Below are 24,575 nucleotides of genomic sequence, written 5' to 3'. Positions count from 1 at the left end.
CCAGCCCCGAGTGTATTGTCTCTCTATACAGGTGCCATTACACAACACATATCTCCATTCAGAAGTATCAAAATCCATATATCAATCAATGTGACATTTTGGATCAGTTGGTTAGAGCCTAGAATATAATTGGAAAAATAGATCAAAGTTCATATTACCCCACCAAAATGCATTGCGATGACGCACAAGAACAAATATTATAATTTATCTTTTCACACTATATTTATCAGAACAATCCGTTCAATTTGGATACACAAGATCTGGTCCATAGAAAACAAAGCTTACATCTACAGGTCAGCTTCGTCTTCATCCATAAACTACACAGGTCGAAGCAGCATATACACCATGGCTGGTTGCCTTATCTGTCTATACATAGAAACAAGCGAGCGCCAGTTCGATGAGTCCATGAACAAAAAAAAGGTGACCAACCAACACTGACATCAAAGGTTGAGAACTCACCATATGTAGTACCTATCATCTGTAAATTGTTTCTGCATTTTCCCCGATAGTTCAATCTTCACTATATCACAAATGCAAAGGGTCGGGCTTGGAAGCTTGAAGGTTTCAAAAAAAATTCCTATCACAGCACAATAAAGTAGCGTCGGTAAAATTACCAAATCATCCATTTAATAAACAACCAGGCGGGGAGCTACAAGTTAAAGATTGTAAACAAGGTTCAAAATTGAGCAACCAGCCATGTAGAATCACACCAACGACGACGACTCTTGTACACAGCCAAGAACAGAAGGGTGAATGGGACGACGACGATGCCTCCTGCACACAGCCAGCACACACGCCACGTCCGTCATCAATGGTTAGGGTAGGTAAGATGCTGAGATCACAAGATAACAGTCAATGAAGGTTTGTTTCTGATTTCATAGCACTTCTTTCCTAAAGATGAAGGTAAGGTGGCTCAGTGTCGAGGAGCATTTCAGTTTCCTGAGCACTCGATGCCTAATGATGACAGTGGAAAGGCAGCTAACAATATGATCAAACAGAGAGTGAGGGAATGAAGGACCTAACTTTTCAGAATGCTCAGTATTAGAAGAGAGGAAAGTAAGTAATCAGAGTAGTTGATGCAAAATGTTCCGAGTTGTCTAAATTTGAGTATGACTATCATGATGTATGCAATTCCATTTGACATAGTTTATTTATGAAGGTTCTCCATTTATCATAAAATTTTAGCAACAAACTGCTACAAGTAAATCCCAATTAAACTGAACCTTCCAGTGATCAGTGTAGGCAAGCATAACTAAGTTACCTTTTCAAGCCACCTACAGTGGATTTGATGAAGAAACTTAAGCTCGACAGGTTTTTAATTAGATATTCCCTTCGTAACTGCAAAATTTTTAGATCTGTATCAGCAGATTATAGAATAATAAACACTTGTACAAATAATTGAAGTTGCGAGTTATAGAATTTTAGATGCAGTATTGAGTATTTCTTTGTGAGTATTGAGTATTTTTTGTGAAGATCAATTCTATTTTCCTCTTAAATTTCTTATATTTATATTTTTTGGGGATATGCAAGAGAGTTGTTTGTCATTTGTTAGAGAATCAAAGAAAGGATCAATTCCTTATGGAGCCCTAGGGGTGATGATCAAACTTAGACATGCATGCATAAACCCTATGGACTATACCTACAGTTCAAGACAAACGTTGTTGTTTGTACAAATGTACAATGGAGAACTTTTTAACATTTAAAAAAAGAGGTTGACTTATATTGCTAGAAATGTTGGAAAATACTAAACTTAATATTTGCTAGAACTGCTAAAAAAGATGTGTGCCAACAAACACTTAGTTTGCCTAGAATATTAACAACAAAGAAATGGTATGTGGTTACCTAGAACCAAAAGAAAAGCCCATGCAAAAGCACCAAGCCGTTTGTATAGTTATTGCATTTGCGATTGAATTGCTCAACAAGATCTGAAATTCAACAAACAAAGAGGTGTCATTAGTATTGTGAAGTGTTGACAACATGCATTCTAGGGTAGCAGCTCAAAATTCTGTTGATGACTATGTTGTTTGTACAAATGTACAATAGAGGTAGACAGACTAACAAAGCCATGCAACAAGTCTACAAAATATGTTGGTTCTATAAATAAATATTTTTCGACAGTCCCCTTGTGTACAATATATTTACATGCAAATTAACAGATTCATATATGACATATGATAGCCTAATTAACACTGGGCCCATTATTGGACACATAAAAATTAGATTATTCTCACAAATATAGATAGAAGGTTGAAATAAGTCCCTTCCTTTTATTACCATGGGATTGTCAAGCCAAAGAACTATGACATTATATGTTGTCCAACACGTGCACCACCGTGACAATGGGTAATGGCCACAAGGCCAATTTTTGGCACAGTAGCTGGCTGCAAGAAGATGTCCTAAGAATGTTGGCACCAAACTTCTACAATTTAGTTAAGTACAAGAACAACTCAATTAGCCAGGAGCTGAGGAACAATGTGTGGATTAGAAGCCATCAGGAAAGAACCACCCATTCAACTTAACTGACTCGTTAATATGGAAACATTACAAAATCTAGGATGATTGCAGAAGTAAGTGCTTAACTTTGGTGTTAGAATAGGTTAAAATGTAATCATAGCTATAGAGACATCTGCTTTTGAAGTGTTACGTCCAAAAGATTGAATATTTGGTGTGAAATACTGAAACGTTACATTTATTTAAGCTCACCATCCAATTCTAGTGATGTAGATATATATTGTTTTTTTCTGTAATTCTTTTAACTGTCCAGTGTCCATTTATAACAACACAAATGAAATTATCAACTAATAGTAAATTCATGCATAAAATGTGATGTACCTTTCATGAAGAAACAAAATCACTCCTAACGCAACTCATAATGCACTTTCCTCAACCTTTATCTTTGCCTGCACCACGACGGATATCAAGCTAGAAAAGATTTACTTGAAATCTAAATATTTTGACTAAGTATTATATTAACTATAATAATATAGAAGTAACTTCCAAATTGAAAAGTTGGGCTAAACCTAACCGAAGTGTGATTGACATATGTTCCACATCGACTAATTTTAGTATTAGGAGATAAATGAGAATAATCAGAATAATATAATAAGCGAGATTTTCAGCTTACAAAAATGCATTTTTTCAGAATTCTTATTGCTTTGTTGTTTCAGGATGATGACAAATACGAGTTTGTTGACCCCACCAGGATTTAAGAATTAGTTAAGACATAATCACAATTTGTTTCATTCCCCATATATACATGGCAGGAGAAAACAAGAACAATTGACGTAGGATTGTGATATGGTTTACTATAATTCTGCTTCCTTCTGCTACAATTATGTATTTGCAACTACACCTATATTCCTTGTCTTAACAGGTTGAAGAGGAGGAAGAATCAAAAGGTGAAGAGGCTACTGAGGTTAGTTCCGTGTGAGTGCAATTTTATTTGAGTTCGAGTTTGGTCTCTGTTACTTACTGTTGTATCACCCTGCATGTAAAGTTCATACAGATCATTTCTGGTGAGTGAAGAGCATTAGCTCATGAAGGAAGGAATTAAACTGCATAATTTTGTTTCAACTGAGGATATGAAATGCCTCCTGATGTTTTGGCATTATGGTGAATTTTGACCACATGGAAATAGATAGTGGACCAGGACTTCATACTGGCAGTGCATATAATTACTTGATAACATGAAAATAATTCTATCTACAACATTATTTAGATCTTTGCTTTCACTTTGCACCAGTGCATAGCACGAATCTGATCCCAATTCTTCAGAGATATTTCATCTGCATCTGCAGCAAACCATGCCTCAAGCCGACAGACACACCATTGCAAGCACATAAATATCATTTATACACAAACATTTTATAAATATCAACATTAGATTCTTGGAACACCCAACATAAGAAAGCACGAAGAGAAATGTGATAAATAGAAGGGGTGTTACCTTCAGCCCTGCACACCCTACTATCCCAGTGACAACTGTAATTGCATCCAGGTGTCGAGCGACCTATTATTCAAGGGTTGAATACCAGAGAAATTTTCGGAGCAAACCTTTAGTTATTTACAGACATAGGATCATAAAATCACCTTACTTCTATGACACCTTGCTCCCCAAGAATAATTTTTGGCTTCTGTTCGCAATCAGCTAAAACTTCTTTTAGTTCATCAACTAATGTTTCGTTTCTTAGTTCTTACAACAACCAACTTAGGCGTCAATGTTTTGACATGTAGTAAGTTATATCCAGAGTGCTCAAATGAGTGCATAGTTTCTGTATTACAAGATTAATGCTCGAATAAGTGCACAATTCCATTTCAAGCTTTGAACAAGAGGGCAAAAAGGACAACTTGTTATTCACATCATTGCTCTCCATTGGACCATTGATGCAACCATAGTTACTGATGTGCATTCAAATGTCCAAACTGCACATCATAGAGAAAATTGGGAATAGAAAGAAAAAACTCATCACTTGCAGAATTAATGATTTGGGAAATGCATTATTATTATATACCTGCATTTAAACCTCAATATATGATTACCCTGTTGTGCGCCCATTCGTTCAAGGTTAGAGGCATAGCTTCAGATTCACCATCTCATCACAAGATGTAATTACATAGTTTAAAGGACCATTGCACATTTTACAAACTATAAATTTATAAATTTAAAGGATAAGAAGAATGGTGAAAAAACCTAGAATAATAGCAACAAGAAGCATACATTACTTTTCTGAGTCTAGCAAGATCAGGAACATCTTTCGGCCCGGCTAGCCTATTATTTGTATTCTATGAGACCAAGAGCTCGCAATGGCAACTTTCAATATCAGTTTCGACAAAGATCTCTAATATAAATAGAAAAAAGCCCCCCCAAAAAAGAGTTCATGTTGAACATACCAGGGAATTTTTAATCTAAGCTGGCGCCTTTGCTCCTACTCAATTTGATTTCGATTCTGACTTGCTGCAACGAGGTGTCCAGCAACACCATGGACAACAACCAATGCAGTGACGACAACTATATTGTGTGTGTGCTCATTGCACTTCCCGAACTTCATGCTGACGCAATGCCTGTCGTGAGGTGCAGGAAAAGATCAATAGCATCTGTGATGTTCTGCTCCCGGGTGTTAACATACCCCTCATCCTTGACCTTTGAATCAAAATGATTAACACGCCAGGAAATGCCACAAACAACAAACCAAACTATTACATGCCAGCTCACAAACTGTCGCTGCATCCTAACACAACGCCATTCCCGCATTGACGCATAGAACACGAACATCCAGATCTCAGGAGATTTAGGACCGAACCTGTCCAGGAATGTTGGGACGAGGCGCTCGGCCACGAGCAAGAGCAACCTCTGCTGTGACACGTCCTCCGCGTTAGGATTCAGGCTGATCACATTCTTCAGCAGCAACATGTTCCTGCACACACACGCAGACCAGTGTAATGAACAATTGTCTACTATGCATTCAAACGCGGCTTATATTAAGATGTGTAACATACAAGTATCATGCCTAATTGCTATTGCTAATTTTAGCCAACATAGCCCCGTCCAGATTGCGAGTGGCAAGGCTACAATTAGACAAGGTAGGACGATGTGCTGACATACACATTAAACGACTTTGATGCTTGACTTCGGCTGAGCCGTGATATTTATGCTATGTGTTGCTCCGGTTGCAGGTGAGTAGACGCCACACAAAACTGAAGATGGTCGGTTCGATAAGAGAAGACCAGCGTTCTCGCCCCACGAACAGCATCCGGCCACACAACTCACCCAGTTCGATCCAGGTCCTTGTGTACTCATCAGCATCCTCCCCATTATCGTCTGGCTCAATGATAATCATCCGGAAAACCTTGAACGACGACGTCGGCACATGATGGTGGGCAGCAAGCCTGACAACCATGAGCAGTTCCCCGCGGGATACCACGAGGTAGCGAGCGCGGACGAACTGCTCGTCACTACAACTGCACCTGCCTTCCTGGAAGCACGACAACGCCGACAGCACGACCAGGATACCCCCATCCCCATATGGACCATAGATCGGTCCACACATGAGGATATGCCCACCTTGGGTTAGGAAATGGAAGGAGTCCCGGTAGTACACGACGTCCTCCTGTTCCCAACCCGACCCAACTGGCACGGCGGGCAAAACGTCGCAGACGACCACCTTGGCCCCTGGGCGCCAGAACGCGAAGTGGCGTCGGCGCGACGCGTCGATGTCAGGCTGGTAGGTGACAATTCCTGCAACAATGCATCGCAGTCGCAGGTCTTCAGGCGGGAAGGAGAGGGTGGTGGCAAGGACGACCATTCTGTGGATTTTGTGAGCGGCGAGGCCGAAGAGCACGTCGGGTAGCGCGCGGGAGTCTCCGGTGCGGATGTTGAGCAGTCGGTGCCCGCAAGTCTGGCCGTAGGCGAGGAAGAACCATCCACCATCGTATGAGCCGAAGTAGCAGGGCCCAGGCAACATGTTGTGTTTGCGACAACCGCTGAGGTAGCAGTAGACGCCAGTCACATCCGCGGGCAGGAGGAGGAGCGACGGGAGCTGAAATTTTAGAGCCATCGCCCGCGCGACCGCCGTGAGCCACGCCTGGCAGACGGCAGCCATCCACGCGCGGTCGATTGCGCACGATGTATGCGGGGCCAGTGGGTGGGATCGGAGAGCGGATGATGCCGCGGGATCGTACGTCTTAGATCACAGAACGATTAAACGGATGGCTGAGATTGTCTAACAGCAGAACGCAAAGGAGGCAGGCTACCTTTGCAGTCTTAATAAGTAGTAGAGATTTCACTAACTGATGTTGTTATTTACTCCATCCAATATGTCTTAGTACAACATGACCAATGAAAGGGAGCGATTAGAAAAGAGTTCACAGCGACTGACTGAACGAACAGAGATTATAAAATGACATAATTCTACCATATAGAGATCAAATAAGAGGAAGTTTGTGAGCTCAAGTTTCTAAAATAAGTGACATGAACTCAAACTTATAAAAAAATAGATCAAAATATGGAGTTGCTAAAGTCAGGCATCAATAAAAGCTGGATGCGCTACATACAAATTATTGTACTTTGTAGCAATCACTAACATTTAAAACCAACAAATAATCTTTCATTTTACCGTTACCGTGACAAATCATTGCTGCTCCATCGAATTCAGCAACCTCAAACACCATGGAGTCCATTGCGCCAATATGGTCTCAGAAACGACATAATGCATGCAAGAGCCAAGAACACAAGGGACGAGCACCATGTGGTAGTGTCCGCATGGATCTCTAAATCCTAACACATATTTTGCAGGATCCATGAGCCATCATCAGAAGAACACAAACCACGTGCAGACAATAAATAAAGTATTAACACACCCAAATTATGTTCAGTCCTTAGCACAACAAAAAAATAACACCCAAAACAACATAACAACACAATAATTTTTGCGATGACAGAAGGATGGGTGACATGTACATAGAAGTGGTAGAAACATACCGAGTTGACACCATGGTAAGAGAAATGTTGGGCCATCGAACGGATACCATAGGTAGCAAATTAGGGACCCCATCCCTCGCCTCCCCCACTTCCAAGGTTTTGTAGAGCAGGAAGGGAAGGGAAGAGGCAGGCATACCTGTTCGTTGCTAGAGAAGGACACAACGAAGACCTGAGCATTTGAAGACGACATAGGTAGTATACCGCTAGATACATATAGGGAGAGAGCACGCAAGCGGAGAAAGAAGCCCTATCGGAGCAGCTCCAAACTGAGAGGCACCCGCACCAGACATCAGTCCGAGGAGGGCGAGAGAATACGAGTGCCTTCCCTGCCATGGACTCGCCGAGGCAACATAACACCACCACCAACTCCGTAGCATATGTTGACTGCTGTCGCGCTACGGGCCTTGGTTGTCCAATATCTCATACCTGGACTCCTCATCGCCAAGATAACCTAAGCGTGGTAGGCGCCACTGTGTCCTCCTCGACGGCACGCACGGAGAAAGACCAGGAGCAAGACTGACTCGCCCGTACCCGCGTCGACGAGCGTCGGTCAGCTCATGGTTGTGACCGTGGGTGAGGGCAGCAGGTTGGGGAGGAAGAACATGGCGAAGGCCGGGAAGATGAACATGACATCCGACGACAGCGAAAACGATGGTGCGCGTATGTTGTGAAACGTCCTCGTGGACGTGCAATAGCCACTGTGCGGGTCGGTGTCAGGACTGGTGTTGAACGAATATGGGGAGGAGGCGCCTGCCCCCACGCCCTCTGCCAAGAATGGGGTGGCGTAGAGGCGGAGGCATGAAGGGAGAGATAAAAGAAGCAGGATGTCAAACGAGGTGGCGACAACTGAGGCGAGAACCATCATTATCGTGTGGAGGTATAGATGGCCAAATGGCCTATGTCTGGCGGGCCGGCCTGGGGCACAACCCATTTAATAGTGCCTGGGCCAGCCCGACACGAGCGTCGTGTCGTGCTTGGGGCGTAGTCTCGGGCCGTAGTGTTGGCCAGGCCCAGCACGATTATATTTTTTATATTAAAAAATTGTATGTACATATGTACAATTTATATTCAATATTAAAAACACCTAAGCGTGATGTTTTACTGGTTAGATGGATTCACCCAGTGTCTCTCGCCCTTCTTCCGTCAGGGCGTGGGTTAGAACCCCATCTCCTGCATCACTTTTTAACATTTTACTTTGATTTAATCAAATGACCCGACGGGCTAACGGATCGACCCGATATGGTCAGCAGGCCGATGTGTCGTGCCTGGACGGAAGCTGCGGCCTGCGAGCGTCGGGCTTAGCGGGCCCGTGCCCGTCCGCCCGTTTGGTCATCTATATGCGAAGGTGTGGTTTGGGACATGGAGATTGGTTGCGTGAAGGGGACAGGCGTGCAGCGGGTTAAATTGAAATAGATGTAAGGGGTTATTTGTAAAACAATGATGCAGAACAACCATTGAAATTAGTGCTTTAATATAGTAGAGATAGATATAGAAATGTATGTCAACTATGGTTTAACTAAATGTTTACGGAACCTAGGTTCCAAACCTACCTACTAAATTAAGAAGGTAAAACACACAACCAAAGTATACAATTATCACACCCTGGATTTAAGGGCAAACCTAGGCACGTCTCAAATGTGTGTTAGGATCAAGTCTCATACATATGTGAAAGGGAAATGTGCCGTGGGCCATTTCTAAGTATTTTGGTGATTTAGTGTCCAACACAAGTGCCTAAGTATAAAATGGTGGACAAAGTACAAATCAAGGATAAAGGTATGTTTCTCAGACTTAGTACATTGTTTTAGAGACTAATGTATTGTGTCTAAGTGCTGGAAACAGGAAAAATCCATTTGGAAATGCCTTGGCTCGAGCAGCCAAGACTTTGCTCAGTCTGGAGCACCGGACTGTCCGGTGGTGCACCGGACAGTGTCCGGTGCGCCAGGCTGGCTCTGGCAAACATGCTGCTCTCGGGACTTCGACGGCGGTGTACGGCTATAATTCACCGGACTGTCCGGTGGTGCACCAGACTGTCCGGTGGGCCGTTCACAGGCGAACTCGTCGCTCTCGGGAATTCATCGGCGACGTACGGCTATAATTCACCGGACTGTCCGGTGTGCACCAGACTGTCCGGTGAGCCAACGGTCGGCCGCGCGATCTGCGCGGGACACGTGGCCGAGCCAACGGCTAGTAGGAGGCACCGGACTATCCGGTGTGCATCGGACATGTCCGGTGCGCCAACGGCTCTCAGGCAGCCAACAGTCGACTGCGCCATTTATGGAAGGAAATCGGGCACCGGACTGTCCGGTGCCCCAGTCGACAGAAGGCAAGATCAGCCTTCCTAGATTGCTCTCAACGGCTCCTAGCTGCCTTGGGGCTATAAAAGGGACCCCTAGGCGCATGGAGGAGCACACCAAGCATTCCTACAACATTCCTAAGCACCAAGACATCAATTCCACACCTTTGATTCTTTGCGATAGCAATTAGAGCTCTAGTTGAGTGGTGAACTCATTGAGTTGTGTTGTGAGCTCTCGTTGCGATTTGTGTGCGTGGTGTTACTGTGATTTCTTGTCTTGAGTGCGTTGCTAATCCCTCCCTTGCTCCGTGCTTATTTGTGAACTTCAATTGTAAGGGCGAGAGACTCCAAGTTGTGGAGATTCCTCGCAAACGGGATTGAGTAAAGAAAGCAAAACACCGTGGTATTCAAGTGGGTCTTTGGACCGCTTGAGAGGGGTTGATTGCAACCCTCGTCCGTTGGGACGCCACAACGTGGAGTAGGCAAGCGTTGGTCTTGGCCGAACCACGAGATAACCACCGTGCCATCTCTGTGATTGATTTCTTATGGTTATTGTGTTTTGACTCCTCTCTAGCCACTTGGCATTTACTGTGCTAACACTTAACCAAGTTTGTGGCTTAAGTTTTTCAAGTTTTGCAGGATCACCTATTCACCCCCCTCTAGGTGCTCTCAATTGGTATCAGAGCCGTTCTCTTCACAAAGGGACTAACCGCCCGAAGAGATGGATCCTAAGGGGAAGGGTATCGTGATCAACGATAAAGAGAAGGAATCCTTCGTCAACGAGTCGAAGGACGACAAGCCTACCAACTCCGGCTCGGGCCATAGACGGAAGGAAGGGAAGAAGAAGAAGACAAGGCGCATCAAGGAGATCGTCTACTACGACGACAGCGATGAGTCAACTTCTTCCCAAAAGGACGACGACCACAATGACTACGAGAGAAGGAAACCGGTTAATTCGAACTTTTCTTTTGACTACTCTCGTATTCCTCAAAGTACAAATGCTCATTTATTATCTATTCCACTTGGCAAACCTCCTCATTTTGATGGAGAGGACTACGGATTTTGGAGCCACAAAATGCGTAGTCACCTATTCTCTCTCCATCCTAGTATATGGGAGATTGTAGAGAGTGGAATGCACTTTGATAGTACGGATAGTCCCATGTTCATTAATGAGCAAATTCATAAGAATGCACAAGCTACTACTATTCTTCTAGCTTCATTGTGCAGGGATGAATACCACAAAGTGAGCGGCTTGGATAACGCCAAGCAGATCTGGGACACCCTCAAGATTTCTCATGAGGGGAACGACGTCACCTTGCTCACCAAGATGGAATTGGTGGAGGGCGAGCTTGGACGGTTCGCGATGATAAGGGGCGAGGAGCCGACACAAACATATAACCGGCTCAAGACCCTTATCAACAAAATAAGGAGCTACGGAAGCACGCGATGGACGGACCACGACGTCGTCCGACTGATGCTAAGGTCCTTTACCGTTCTTGATCCTCATTTGGTGAATAATATTCGTGAGAATCCCAGGTACACCAAAATGTTGCCCGAAGAAGTCCTTGGAAAATTCGTAAGCGGGCGAATGATGATCAAGGAGGCGAGGTACGTGGACGACGCTCTAAACGGTCCAATCAATGAGCCTCAACCCGTTGCTCTCAAGGCAATAAGGAGCAAGGAGGCGTTACCCAGCAAGGTAGCACAAATTGAGGCGGCCGGACTTAATGATGAAGAGATGGCCCTTATCATCAAAAGATTCAAGACGGCGCTAAAGGGTCGCAAGGGGCAACCAAGCAAGACCAAGACAAAGGGGAAGCGCTCATGCTTCAAATGTGGTAAGCTTGGTCATTTTATTGCTAACTGTCCCGACAATGATAGTGATCAGGATCAAGGGATCAAGAGGGAGAAAAAGAAGAACTATAAGAAGGCAAAGGGCGAGGCACATCTTGGCAAGGAGTGGGATTCGGATTGCTCTTCGTCCGACTCCGACAATGAAGGACTCGCCGCCACCGCCTTCAACAAGTCATCCCTCTTCCCCAACGAGCGTCACACATGCCTTATGGCAAAAGAGAAGAAGGTATGTACTCGAAACTCTACTTATGCTTCTTCAAGTGAGGACGAATCTAGTGATGAGGATGAAATAGATTACTCTAGCTTGTTCAAGGGATTGGATAGAAATAAAATTGATAAAATCAATGAATTGATTGATGCCTTGAATGAAAAGGATAGGCTTTTAGAAAAGCAAGAGGATTTGTTATATGATGAACATGATAAATTTGTAGAGGCACAAAAATCCTATGCTTTAGAAGTTAAAAGAAATGAAATGCTTTCTTATGAACTATCTACTTGTCATGAAACCATTTCTACTTTACAAGGTGTTAACAATGATTTAAATGCTAAATTAGAAGTAGCAAATAAATCTAATTCTTGTGTAGAACATGTTATAATTTGTACTAGGTGTAAGAATTTTGATATTGATGCTTGTAGTAAACACCTAGTTGCAATTTCTAGATTAAATGATGAAGTAGCTAGTCTTAATGACCAACTTAAGACTAGCAAAAGTGATTTTGATAAACTAAAATTTGCTAGGGATGCCTACACGATTGGTAGACACCCCTCAATTAAGGATGGGCTTGGCTTCAAGAGGGAAGCCAAGAACTTAACAAGCCATAAGGCTCCCATCTCTGCCAAGGAGAAAGGGAAGGCCTCTATGGCATGTAGTACTAAAAAGAATCATGCTTTTATGTACAATGATAGAAGACAATCTCATAGGAGTTGTAATGTTTTTGATTCACATGCCTATGATTCTTATGCTATGTTTGCCCCCAGTTCTTCCTATATGCATGGTAAAGATATGCCTAGGAAGAATATTCATCATGTGCCTAGAAAGAATAGTGTTCATGTTCCTAGGAAAGTTATGAATGGACCCTCTACAATTTATCATGCTTTAAATGCTTCCTTTGCTATTTGTAGAAAGGATAGGAAGATAGTTGCTAGGAAATTAGGGGCAAAATGCAAGGGTGATAAAACTTGCATTTGGGTCCCTAAGGAAATTGTGACTAACCTTGTAGGACCTAACAAGAGTTGGGTACCTAAGACCCAAGCCTAAATTTGCCTTGCAGGTTTATGCATCCGGGGGTTCAAGCTGGATTATCGACAGCGGATGCACAAACCATATGACGGGGGAGAATAAGATGTTCACCTCCTACGTCAAGAATAAGGATTCTCAAGATTCAATCATATTCGGTGATGGGAACCAAGGCAAGGTGAAAGGTTTAGGCAAGATTGCAATATCTAATGAGCACTCTATCTCTAATGTGTTTTTAGTTGAGTCTCTTGGTTATAATTTACTATCTGTTAGTCAATTATGTAATATGGGATATAATTGTCTATTTACAAATCTAGATGTGTCTGTCTTTAGAAGATGTGATGGTTCACTAGCTTTTAAGGGTGTACTAGACGGCAAACTTTATTTGGTTGATTTTGCAAAAGAGGAGGCCGGTCTAGATGCATGCTTAATCGCTAAGACTAGCATGGGCTGGCTGTGGCATCGCCGCTTAGCACATGTGGGGATGAAGAACCTTCACAAGCTTCTAAAGGGAGAACACGTGATAGGTTTGACTAACGTGCAATTCGAAAAAGATAGACCTTGTGCAGCTTGTCAAGCAGGTAAACAAGTGAGAGGAGCACATCACAACAAGAATGTGATGACCACTTCAAGACCTCTAGAGCTGCTGCATATGGACCTCTTCGGACCCGTCGCCTATCTGAGCATAGGAGGAAGTAAGTATGGTCTAGTTATTGTTGATGACTTTTCCCGCTTCACTTGGGTGTTCTTTTTGCAGGATAAGTCTGAAACACAAGGGACCCTCAAGCGCTTCCTCAGGAGAGCTCAAAATGAGTTTGAGCTCAAGGTGAAGAAGATAAGGAGCGACAACGGGTCCGAATTCAAGAATCTTCAAGTGGAGGAGTTCCTTGAGGAGGAGGGGATCAAGCACGAGTTCTCCGCTCCCTACACACCTCAGCAAAATGGTGTGGTAGAGAGGAAGAACAGGACGCTCATTGATATGGCAAGGACTATGCTTGGAGAGTTCAAGACCCCCGAGTGTTTTTGGTCGGAAGCCGTGAACACGGCTTGCCAGGCCATCAACAGGGTCTACCTTCACCGCCTCCTCAAGAAGACTTCATACGAGCTGCTAACTGGTAACAAACCCAATGTATCGTACTTTCGTGTATTTGGGAGTAAATGCTACATTCTAGTGAAGAATGGTAGGAATTCCAAATTTGCTCCCAAAGCTGTAGAAGGGTTTTTATTAGGTTATGATTCAAATACAAAGGCGTATAGGGTCTTCAACAAATCATCGGGTTTGGTTGAAGTCTCTAGCGACGTTGTATTTGATGAGACTAATGGCTCTCCAAGAGAGCAAGTTGTTGATCTTGATGATGTAGATGAAGAAGATGTTCCAACGGCTGCGATACACACTGTGACACCCCAGGTGTCTATTTCACGTTATATCGGGAGATTTATCCTAATCTCGGATGCTTAGTGAAAAATTCTATTTCTCGATCGCGTTTATCTCCAATTATCAAGTTACTTGTGAAGGTTTCACCGATTTCTGATTTTATTCGATCTCAAGAACAGTCAAATTTGGAGCCTGTTAAAAACTTTTACTTCTCGGAACGAATGCAAATTCGCTAATCAATCTCGATTTATAAATCTCGTCTAAAGCTCATTTAATTAGGCGCTCGACAATTGCTAGTCGAGCTGTGTCCGAATCCAATTTCTCGATGTTCGATCTGTGTCCAAAAATTAATCCGAGCCCGTGCTCTCAAACGGGATACTCCACGTGTTGGCACCTATTTAATTTTATCCAACTCGGCTTAAAATCTCTATGTCCAATCTAAATTCGAAAATCAGCATCAGCAATGATTTTTATTAATCCGATTCGCTTTAATTCGATAACGAATCCGAAGCCGATCGATCTCGATTCATTTTATTTCTACTTATGCGCGAGAATTTAATTCCCAAGCAACACCCAAATAAAATGTCTCGGTCTATTTTATTCTGTGGCCTCTCGTTCATCCGTACGTCAGTTCGCTCTATTCCCTGTGTAGGTCTCAGCCAACGAATAAGTGCTGCGTAAATCGGTCGACAGATGACCACTTCTCTCCAACCAATAATTGCTGCCGTCCTCATAAACAACTCATACAGGAGCTCTTGTCTCAGAGAAATAAAATAAAGTTACTTAGCTCCTAAGCAATCAGCCTTTTTATCCTTAAATATTTCATCAGCAGTTGTCTTATTTTCTCCCGCACGCACAGAGGCTACAAACGCACGCCAACACCTGGTCCTGGCGCTCGGCCCCGTGCTCTCTGCGCCAATGGCTGCAGCCGGCCACTAAAAAATGCCGCCCAAATTTACCAATGTGTGGCTGTCCAGTCTCTGCTCCAATGGGTGATGTCGTTTCCTCCTAGCCAATCACCCTGTTGCAGCCACCCTTTAAGCGTCGCTCCTCTGTTCCTTAGCGCAGAAGCATTTTTCCTGGCCGCCAGTTTCTCACGCACACAGCCTGCTCGTCTTCCACCTCCGGCCATCTTCCTCCCTTTGCTCCTGCTCGTCCATGGAGCCCTGGTGACCGTGCCCCTCTGTGGGCATCACTGAAGGGCAGCAAGGCATTGGCCGGGACAAGTCTGGAGATAATGAAGAACATGACACCAGAGAAGCTGATGCTGAAGAAGAACGCGGAACAGGAGATGGAGCGAGGCGTCGTTCGAGTCGTCTGAAGCAGGCCAGTACTAAAGTAACTGGGCCGTGGTGGGTGAATTAAGCCCATGTAAGAGAGTATATGTAAGCGGTGAGAGAAAGGAAGGGTATGGAGAAAACTGAACTCTGTAATTCCTTTCCTCTTCCCCAAGGCCAACTACTTCAGCCGCCACTCTGCTCTACTTCTCCGTTATTCTCGTTCTTATTCTCTGTGGAGTGATCGGAGTTGCTAACAATTGGTATTCAGAGGCTACGATTTCTGGCAACTTCCTTCGTCGCGCGCTGGATCTTCAGCCAAACCACGGCTACTTCACCCGTTCACGTCGTCGGCAAGTCGTCATGAACCCGGACATGCAGATCGTCCTCGACGAGATTTCCAAGCGATTCGCCGACCACGATGCCAAGTGGGATCGGCGGGCGGCAGAACAGGACGCACGCTGGGAAGCGGCGTTCTCGGCGTTCACCTCGGGACAGGAGCAGCGCATCACCGCCATCGAGCGCACCTCTGGGGTGTTCGACGACTGGCGCACCTCGATGGAAGGAGTCGTCGATGATCTGCGTTTGGAGGTCGGCAAAATCTCCAAGCACTGGGAGAGGGCGCTGGTGGACAAACCTCCGCCCATGCTCGGAGTCCTCGCGCCTACTCCGGCTGCTGTCGCGCGCCCATCGGCCGGACATGCAGCCAACCAGCCCCACGGGCACCACGTCAACTTGATGAACCGGGAGGATGGGTTTGGGTCAGTGACGACCCTGCTGCATCCCCCGGTAAAGGGTACGTCCTCACCGCAATTTCATCATCATGTTTTACATGGGTCATCATCGTGTCAACTGGTGTTGCCGTTGTCACGTGCTGAGGACGACCAGGGGAATGGGTGGGGAGGTGCAGTTAGAGGCCGATTACCTAAGCTCAATTTCCCTACCTTTGATGGTTCACACCCCAAGCTATGGATTCGGCGTAGCCAGGATTATTTTGATATGTACTCGGTGGAGCCTGCAGTCTGGCTTCGTGTGGCTACCATGCATTTTGTGGGAGCCGCTGCTCGTTGGCTATCATCTTTTGGTGAGCAGTATCCAGCTTCATCGTGGTTGGGGTTTTGTCAGTTACTGTTGGAGAGGTTTGGCAAAGACGAGCACGAAATTTTCATTCGTCGCTTGTTTCACATTAAGCAGACCACATCGGTTTCAGAATATGTAGAGCAATTTGATTCTCTAGTGGATAATTTGACTGCTTATGGGAAGCCTATAGATCCAATGTACTTTGTCCAGAGATTTGTAGATGGGTTGCGGGCTGATATACGTGCTGCTGTTTTCGTTCAACGCCCACCTTCTTTGGATGCTGCCTGCGTGCTTGCCCTGTTGCAGGAGGAGGTGTCGGGCCCCGAGAAGAAGGAGATTCGTCGTGCCGACTGGGCATGGACTGGCAAGACGTCGGGTAGGGGACCTCTTCCTCTACCTCTTCCACCATCGTCGGAGAAACGAGGTGTACCTGAGGGCCACACGGGGGATCATTCACGTCCTCGAGCCTTTGATGATAAGATGGCGACACTGCGTGCGTACCGTCGAGCCAAAGGGTTGTGCCAACGCTGCGCTGAAAAATGGTCGAAAGATCATCGTTGCCCCCCAACAGTCCAACTTCATGTGTTACAAGAAGTCTGGGATTTATATCAAGCTGAGGATGAATCTGAAACAAGGAGTACAGAAGCTGCCCCTCCTGTTGATACAACTCAGTGCTTGTCGCTCTCGGTCGCAGCAGTGCAAGGTGTTGAAGCATCGAACACAATGAAATTTCAAGGCTTCATTCAAGACATTCCAGTTCTTATCTTGATAGACTCGGGAAGTTCTCACTCCTTCTTGGCTTCCACGGTGGCCAGTAAGCTGACCGGTGTGTCCTCATTGGGTTGCCCTGTAGCAGTCAGGATCGCAAATGGTGGAAATATGCAGTGTTCTCACCAGTTGTTGGGGGCTTCTTGGTCAGTTCAAAATTATGAATTTGTGTCAGATTTCCGGGTGTTGGATCTGTCCACATATCATCTCATTGTGGGAATGGATTGGCTCTCGCAACACAGCCCCATGAAGGTCCATTGGTTGCACAAATGGATGTTGATTCCCTATGGTCAGTCATCTGTTTTGCTGCATGGGGTCACAGCAGCATTACTGCCAGGTGCTGTGGTGGAGGTAGCAAGGATAGACACTGGTGGTCCTTCCTTTTCAGATATGAATCTGCCCCCTCTATTGGTTGAGTTGCTCTCCGAGTTTGCTTCAGTGTTTGCCCCTCCAGTAGGTTTACCTCCGGCACGGGAGTGTGATCATGCAATTCCTCTGGTTCAGGGTGCAACGGCCGTGCATGTCAGGCCTTACCGTTACCCACCCGCTATCAAGGATGAAATAGAGCGACAGGTGGCAGTAATGCTTCAATCTGGTCTCATTCAGCCGAGCACAAGTTCCTTTTCATCATCTGTGCTGTTAGTTAAAAAGAAGGACAATTCATGGCGTTTTTGTGTGGACTTTCGCCATCTCAATGCTATCACCAGGAAGTCAATATTTCCGGTTCCCGTGATTGAAGAATTATTGGATGAATTGGGTAATGCTTCGTGGTTCACCAGCCTCGATCTTACTGCCGGTTATCATCAGATTCGGCTGCTTCCATCCGACACGCACAAGACGGCCTTCCAGACCCATTCCGGCCAATATGAATTCCGTGTCATGGCTTTTGGACTAACAGGTGCACCAGCAACATTTCAACGGGCAATGAATGTGACCTTGGCTCCCTTGCTGCGCCGTTGTGTACTAGTCTTTTTCGATGACATTCTGATTTACAGTGAGAATTGGAATGCCCATCTTGTTCACATTCGTCAAGTTTTGGAGCTGCTGGCAAGGGATAAATGGCAGGTCAAAGCGTCGAAGTGTTCTTTTGCGCAGTCTCAGCTGGCGTATTTGGGACATGTCATTTCAGCTGACGGGGTAGCAACAGATCCATCTAAGATTCAAGCTGTCGCACAGTGGAAGACACCTGGCAATGTTAAGGAATTGCGTAGCTTTCTCGGGCTAGCAGGGTATTACCGGCGGTTTGTGCGCCATTTCGGGGTCATTGCCAAACCATTGACATTGCTGTTAAAAAAGGGGGCGATATTTCTCTGGACATCAGACCATGAGTCGGCTTTTCAAGCACTGAAACAGGCATTGGTGACAGCACCGGTTCTGGCTCTTCCCAATTTTTCCTTGCCTTTTTGCCTCGAGACAGACGCCAGTAATGTAGGAGTGGGTGCGGTGCTGATGCAGGCAGGCCATCCAATTGCTTATTTAAGCAAAGCCCTTGGTCTCAAGCTGCAGGGACTGTCAACATATGAAAAGGAGTTTTTGGCCATAATTGTCGCTGTGGATCACTGGCGTCATTATCTGCAGTTGAAAGAGTTCCAGATTCATACTGATCATCGTAGTCTGATTCAGCTTGATGAACAACGTCTCCATACACCGTGGCAAAAGAAAATGTTCACCCGTCTGTTAGGGCTACAATATCGGATTGTCTATAAAAAGGGCATTGACAACACTGCTGCTGATGCACTATCCCGGCAACAGCACACGATGGAATCTTGTTTGGCCTTGTCGTCGGGTACACCACTTTGGATAACTGAAGTGGCTGATTCCTACTCACAAGATGCAGTGGCATCAGCAATGATCACCAAATTAGCTCTTGATCCAAATGCAGTGCCCAATTATTCATGGAACGATGGTCTCCTGCGCTACAAAAATAGAATCTGGGTAGGGTCTGCACCGGAGTTACAACAGCGTTTGGTTGCAGCCTTCCATGCGTCGGCGATTGGTGGTCATTCGGGCATACCAGTCACTTATGCCAGGTTGAAGCAATTATTTGCATGGCATGGTATGAAGAAAGCGGTGCATGAGTTTGTTCGTCAGTGTCTCATTTGTCAACAAGCCAAGGCCGATCGATCTCGATTGCCCGGTCTATTGCAGCCATTACCAGTACCAACGTCGTTGTGGCAGATTATTACTATGGACTTTATCGAGGCACTACCGGTATCGCAATCATACACATGCATTTTGGTTATTGTCGACACTTTTACCAAGTATGCAAACTTCCTCCCTCTCAAGCACCCCTTTACAGCTTTATCGGTGGCTCGCCTATTTCACGATCAGGTGTACAAGCATCATGGGTTGCCTACGTCCATAGTGTCTGATCGAGATAAAATCTTTCTTAGCACATTATGGCAGGAGCTCTTTCGGTTGGCCGGTGTCCAACTTCGCATGAGTTCAGCGTATCACCCTCAAACGGACGGTCAATCAGAAAGAGTAAATCAATGTCTGGAAAATTTTCTCCGTTGCTTTGTGCATGCGTGCCCTCACCAGTGGAGTAAATGGCTGTCTGTTGCACAATTTTGGTATAATTCTTCCACTCATTCAGCCACTGGTATTTCACCGTTTCAGGCGTTATATGGCACGCAGCCTCGACAGTTTGGCATTTCAGCAGAATCCACTGTCAGTTCGCGTGATCTGAGTTCCTGGTTGCAGGAGAGGCATTTGATGTCTGAAGTGATAAAACAACATTTGGAACGGGCCAAGCACCGTATGAAACGTCAAGCAGATAAGGGCCGATCCGAGCGTTCTTTTGCTGTTGGAGACTGGGTTTTTCTAAAGCTTCAGCCATATGTTCAGTCGTCCATAGCAGTAAGGGCACACCAAAAGCTGGCGTTCAAATTTTTTGGACCGTTTCAGATTGAACAGAGAGTTGGCTTGGTTGCATACAAGTTGCGGCTTCCAGCCACATCCAAGATTCACCCAGTGATCCATGTTTCTCAGTTGAAGCGCGCAGTCGGTTCGGGGTTTGTGGCTTCCCCTTCATTACCGACTGGGGATTATTGTTTCAGTGTTCCTCTTAAAATTCTGCAGCGACGAACTATTACTCGTGGTGTAAACTCTGGTGTACAGGTCCTGGTGCAGTGGTCCTTCATGCCACCAGCCCTAGCGACTTGGGAGGATGAGCAGCAGCTACGTATTCAGTTTCCTAATGCCGCTGCTTGGGGGCAATCAGCTATTTTAGCAGGGGGGAATGTGGGCATCACTGAAGGGCAGCAAGGCATTGGCCGGGACAAGTATGGAGATAATGAAGAACATGACACCAGAGAAGCTGATGCTGAAGAAGAACGCGGAACAGGAGATGGAGCGAGGCGCCGTTCGAGTCGTCTGAAGCAGGCCAGTACTAAAGTAACTGGGCCGTGGTGGGTGAATTAAGCCCATGTAAGAAAGTATATGTAAGCGGTGAGAGAAAGGAAGGGTATGGAGAAAACTGAACTCTGTAATTCCTTTCCTCTTCCCCAAGGCCAACTACTTCAGCCGCCACTCTGCTCTACTTCTCCGTTATTCTCGTTCTTATTCTCTGTGGAGTGATCGGAGTTGCTAACACCCTCACATGGACGCGCCCCCTGCTCGTGATCTCCCCAGGACCGAGCGCCCCTCCCCAACTCTCCTACACCCTCAAGTCGAGTGGGCTCTCTCCATGGGTGAAGCTTAGGCGCCGATGCTCTCCTTCTCTGGTTCGACATGTCAGCTTGGTGCCCTCTCTCCCATGCCCGATCCTGAGGTCCCTGCCTCGACCTCCACATCGGCCTCCATGGCGCTCTTCTCCCTGGGCACCCAGACGTGTGCGCCCCCTTCCCTGCTCTTGCCGCGGCGAGCTCCTTCCCTCCAAGCACCAGCCCTGGACGCCAGGCCGCAGGCCATAGTTCCCGTGCACTTGTCCGCAGCCAGGTTCATGTAGCCACCGTCGAGCTCGATCAATCTTCTTCCCCACCATGCTGCACCGAATCTGAGCTCCCCTGGCATTTTTTTTCCTGCAGAAAAACTCCCCGTGGGCTCTGGAAGTGCCCAGCTCGCGCCGGAGCGTGGCGAGGCTTGACTAACGCCCAGCCATGGTGGCTGTAGGCTGAGCAGACCCCTCTGCTCCAGCCATGGCGCGGACCTCCTCTGGTCCGAGCTCGAGCAGTGAACTCTCCGTGGCGCCTTCCCCTGCAATTTTTCCCCTTCCTCCCCTCTACTTCTGTGGCGCTCAGCACTCCTGCCACAGGTCCGGCTGCAGCAAGCGCTCTTTTTTCCCATGGCCGAGCAGGCGCTCCCAACAGCCGCGATGCCTGGTTTCTCTCCCTAGCCACTACGCCGTCATGCTCCCTCTGCCCCTGCTTTTTTTCAGGACGCCGAGCACCCTCCCCACAGATCGCTTTTTCCAGCTGCGCCGGACACTCTGTGATTTGGCCGCGTCGCGTCCAGGACTTCCATGGCTGCCTCCCTGGCGTACCTCGCGCAGCAGCCGCGACGCCAGTTCGCGCAGCCACGTGAATCTCCTTTGCGTCACGCCCTCGGCGTGCTCGACATAATGCCGCAGCAAGCCTGCAGCAGCAGCCCCGGATCCCCTCCGCATCGAGAGCAGCCGCGTCGTCGATCCGTGCAACCCCGACGTCTCCGTGTCTTGCTTCGCCGTCAATCTGCGCAGTCCCCGTCGCGATGCCGTCGAAACCCGCGGTGAGCTTCCTCGCTGTCCCGTGTTCCTTGATTTTATAAAATGACTGAACAAATAAACTGTGTAATAATTATGCATATCGTTTAATCGCAGCCCCTTGTCATTGTCGCGCTTCGCGCGTCGTTTCTCGACAGAAAGCCAAACCAACATGCACGCATGCACAACACCAATCGGATTTCGGCCAGGTTGTTCGATTTAGAAAAATTGTGTTTTTTGTTTTATTTACGATTCAATCGATGGCGTGAATATGTGTGTGAAAATATAATTGTATGAATGAACGCGTGTAGAGAAGAAACTGAAGTAGAAAAGAACTCGGACATTTTTATATTTTGATAGGAAAATTATGCGATGCGTTGTTTGATGTGAAAAACTAAGTTACAAAATGTGGATTATGTTTTGGGAAATGCATCGATATGTGTTTATGTGAAAAGTATAATTGTTCTATGCAATGTGCTGGGATTCGTGATTATATCGGGGATATATTTATTGATGTGACGAGTAGTTTAGAAAATGCTAGTTGCGTGTAGGATGTATTGTTAATACATGAGTGTCGGGGTTCATATATTAGTGGTCGCGCCACATTGATCGAAGTGTCTCGAGTGCACGCCACAATATGGTTGTATGCGAGACCGGGTTATGTGCCTGACGAGTTAGTAAAAATCTATCGGTGTCACTTGTGTTAAGTTGAGGTTTATTTGCGCGTGGAAAGTAATAATGTGCTTAATACCTAGAACTCTTAGTGGATAGTAGAAATTGTTTTGGCTTATATAGATAGGTGGTGACATGCCAAAGTAGTCGTCACTTCTCTATATTTATGGGTCGAATCGTAACGATGCGTATTATGCGTTCGTTCAATTATGCGTCACATATAGTGTATGATTGTGCTCACAATTTTGAGTAGACGCTTCAAGTAAGTCAAGTAGATACAAGTGTGTAATGGAGTTAGTTGTCTTAGGATAAATATTGAAATACTCGGATCGTATGATAAACATCTATGCGTTCATAATTCGGGAAGTAAATGCATGGTGATTGCGATCCGGAGATTAGTGGTTTACGGTTCGTATAAATTGGTCGATGTGCGAAAATACTTGTGAATCTGTGTGTTTATAAAAATGTTGTAGTATATGTGTTGTCTCGGATTGCGATAATAAGAGGCAAGCCGACGTGTAGGATGTATACCGGCCTATGTGGTTGCTCTAGTTAGCCAAATTGTTAGATGGTTTGGTTAAGTGCGTAATCGCAATAAATTGCTTGTTGTAGTCTAAATGTGTATGGTTATGGTCGCGGGTAAAATTAGTGGTGTTCATGTGATGTCTAAGTAAAAATACAAATTAGTGTGTGAAGGGCGCAATCGATATACACATTTATACCGGGTTTGATTATTGTGGTGAATATGTTTGTTGATTGTGTACGGTAATTCTAACGTGCGAAATAACTTGTATAAAATTAGTAAGTCTACTTATTAGTCCTTATTTGATTAATTTAACGCTAACAAATGGTAAATTGTTAGAATGGTTCGAGTCTCTAAAACGCGGCAATTCTTGAAGTAAATAGGAGCTGAAATTATTAGTTGCTGTTTTGGACTGCACGCAGTGATTTCCCCGTGCTGTATGTTTGATGAACCAAATTGTGTTTTCTGTAGATATGTGCTATAGAAAAGTGGTAGATAACTTTATTATCTTGCTGGTGTTAAAATTTGATAGGCATAAGTCTGATCGTTTAGGAGTTATGCTTTTCACAAATTCAGTAACTGAATCTGCCCAAATTCTGTACAGGTTTCAGAAACTGCATTGATTGCCTAATTTAATGTTACAATATGTTCATGGTCATTATAAGAAAGTTGTAGATGCTTTTCTTATCTTGCTTGTGTTAAAATTTCACAACCATAGGCCTGACAGTTTGGGAATTATGAATTTTACAAACTGGTTGCTGTGTTCTGTCCACTGACACAACAGATTTCGAAAACTGTATTGTTTGATTTAGTTAAACATGGAATCACATTTTGGTGATTATAAATGTTATGTAGTGCTTTTGCTGAGATTTTCAAAAAGTCTTGGATCACTCTTTTTGGTGATCTGAAGATTAAGTTATGGATGTTTAAAGTCTGAAGACTGAATCTGCCCAATTCTGGACAGCAAAGCCTTCTAGTGTCTTTTGTTCTTAGTTAAATATTGAATCATCTTGAGATGTTTATAAATGATATGTAGACAATTTTATTACCTTTCCAGAAAGTCTAGGATCAATTTGTTTGCATGTCTGAATCTTCAGTTGTGAATTTTTGAAGTTGCAATTCTGAATCTGTCCAAATCTGGACAGAGCTACTGTGTTTGCACAATTCGACCTTGCTAAGTGTTTAATCATGTTGAGATGACAATACCAAAGTTGTAGAGCACTTCTTAAGCTTTCCAGAAAGTTCTAGTTTTATATTTTTGGACTAATAATTGAAGAGTTATGATTAAAACAAGTAACTGCTGTATTGCTGTCCAAAAATTCTGCTAGTGCTTATTTG

General features: G+C 45.1%; 1 protein-coding gene and 1 pseudogene across 2 annotated transcripts; one reads left to right on the top strand and one right to left on the bottom strand.

Moving 5' to 3' along the window:
* Positions 1 to 5,044: 5,044 nt before the first annotated feature.
* LOC103644532 (uncharacterized) lies at positions 5,045 to 14,439 on the bottom strand (the record flags this gene model as incomplete). Its single annotated transcript, XM_008667721.1, has 4 exons — positions 5,045 to 5,140; positions 5,296 to 5,353; positions 5,737 to 6,622; positions 14,424 to 14,439. Coding segments are annotated over 4 exons (1,056 nt in total), but the record flags the coding sequence as incomplete, so codon positions are not given.
* A 6,473-nt stretch (positions 14,440 to 20,912) lies between these two features.
* Positions 20,913 to 22,492, top strand: LOC100278281 (uncharacterized; annotated as a pseudogene). Its single transcript, NR_157575.1, has 4 exons — positions 20,913 to 21,300; positions 21,390 to 21,616; positions 21,740 to 22,068; positions 22,160 to 22,492. The product of NR_157575.1 is annotated as an uncharacterized protein (transcript).
* The last annotated feature ends 2,083 nt before the right edge of the window (positions 22,493 to 24,575 follow it).

This window comes from Zea mays, chromosome 1 (genome assembly GCF_902167145.1).
Source record: "Zea mays cultivar B73 chromosome 1, Zm-B73-REFERENCE-NAM-5.0, whole genome shotgun sequence".
NCBI classification, from domain to species: domain Eukaryota; kingdom Viridiplantae; phylum Streptophyta; class Magnoliopsida; order Poales; family Poaceae; genus Zea; species Zea mays.
This window is presented reverse-complemented; position numbering and strand designations above follow the sequence as displayed.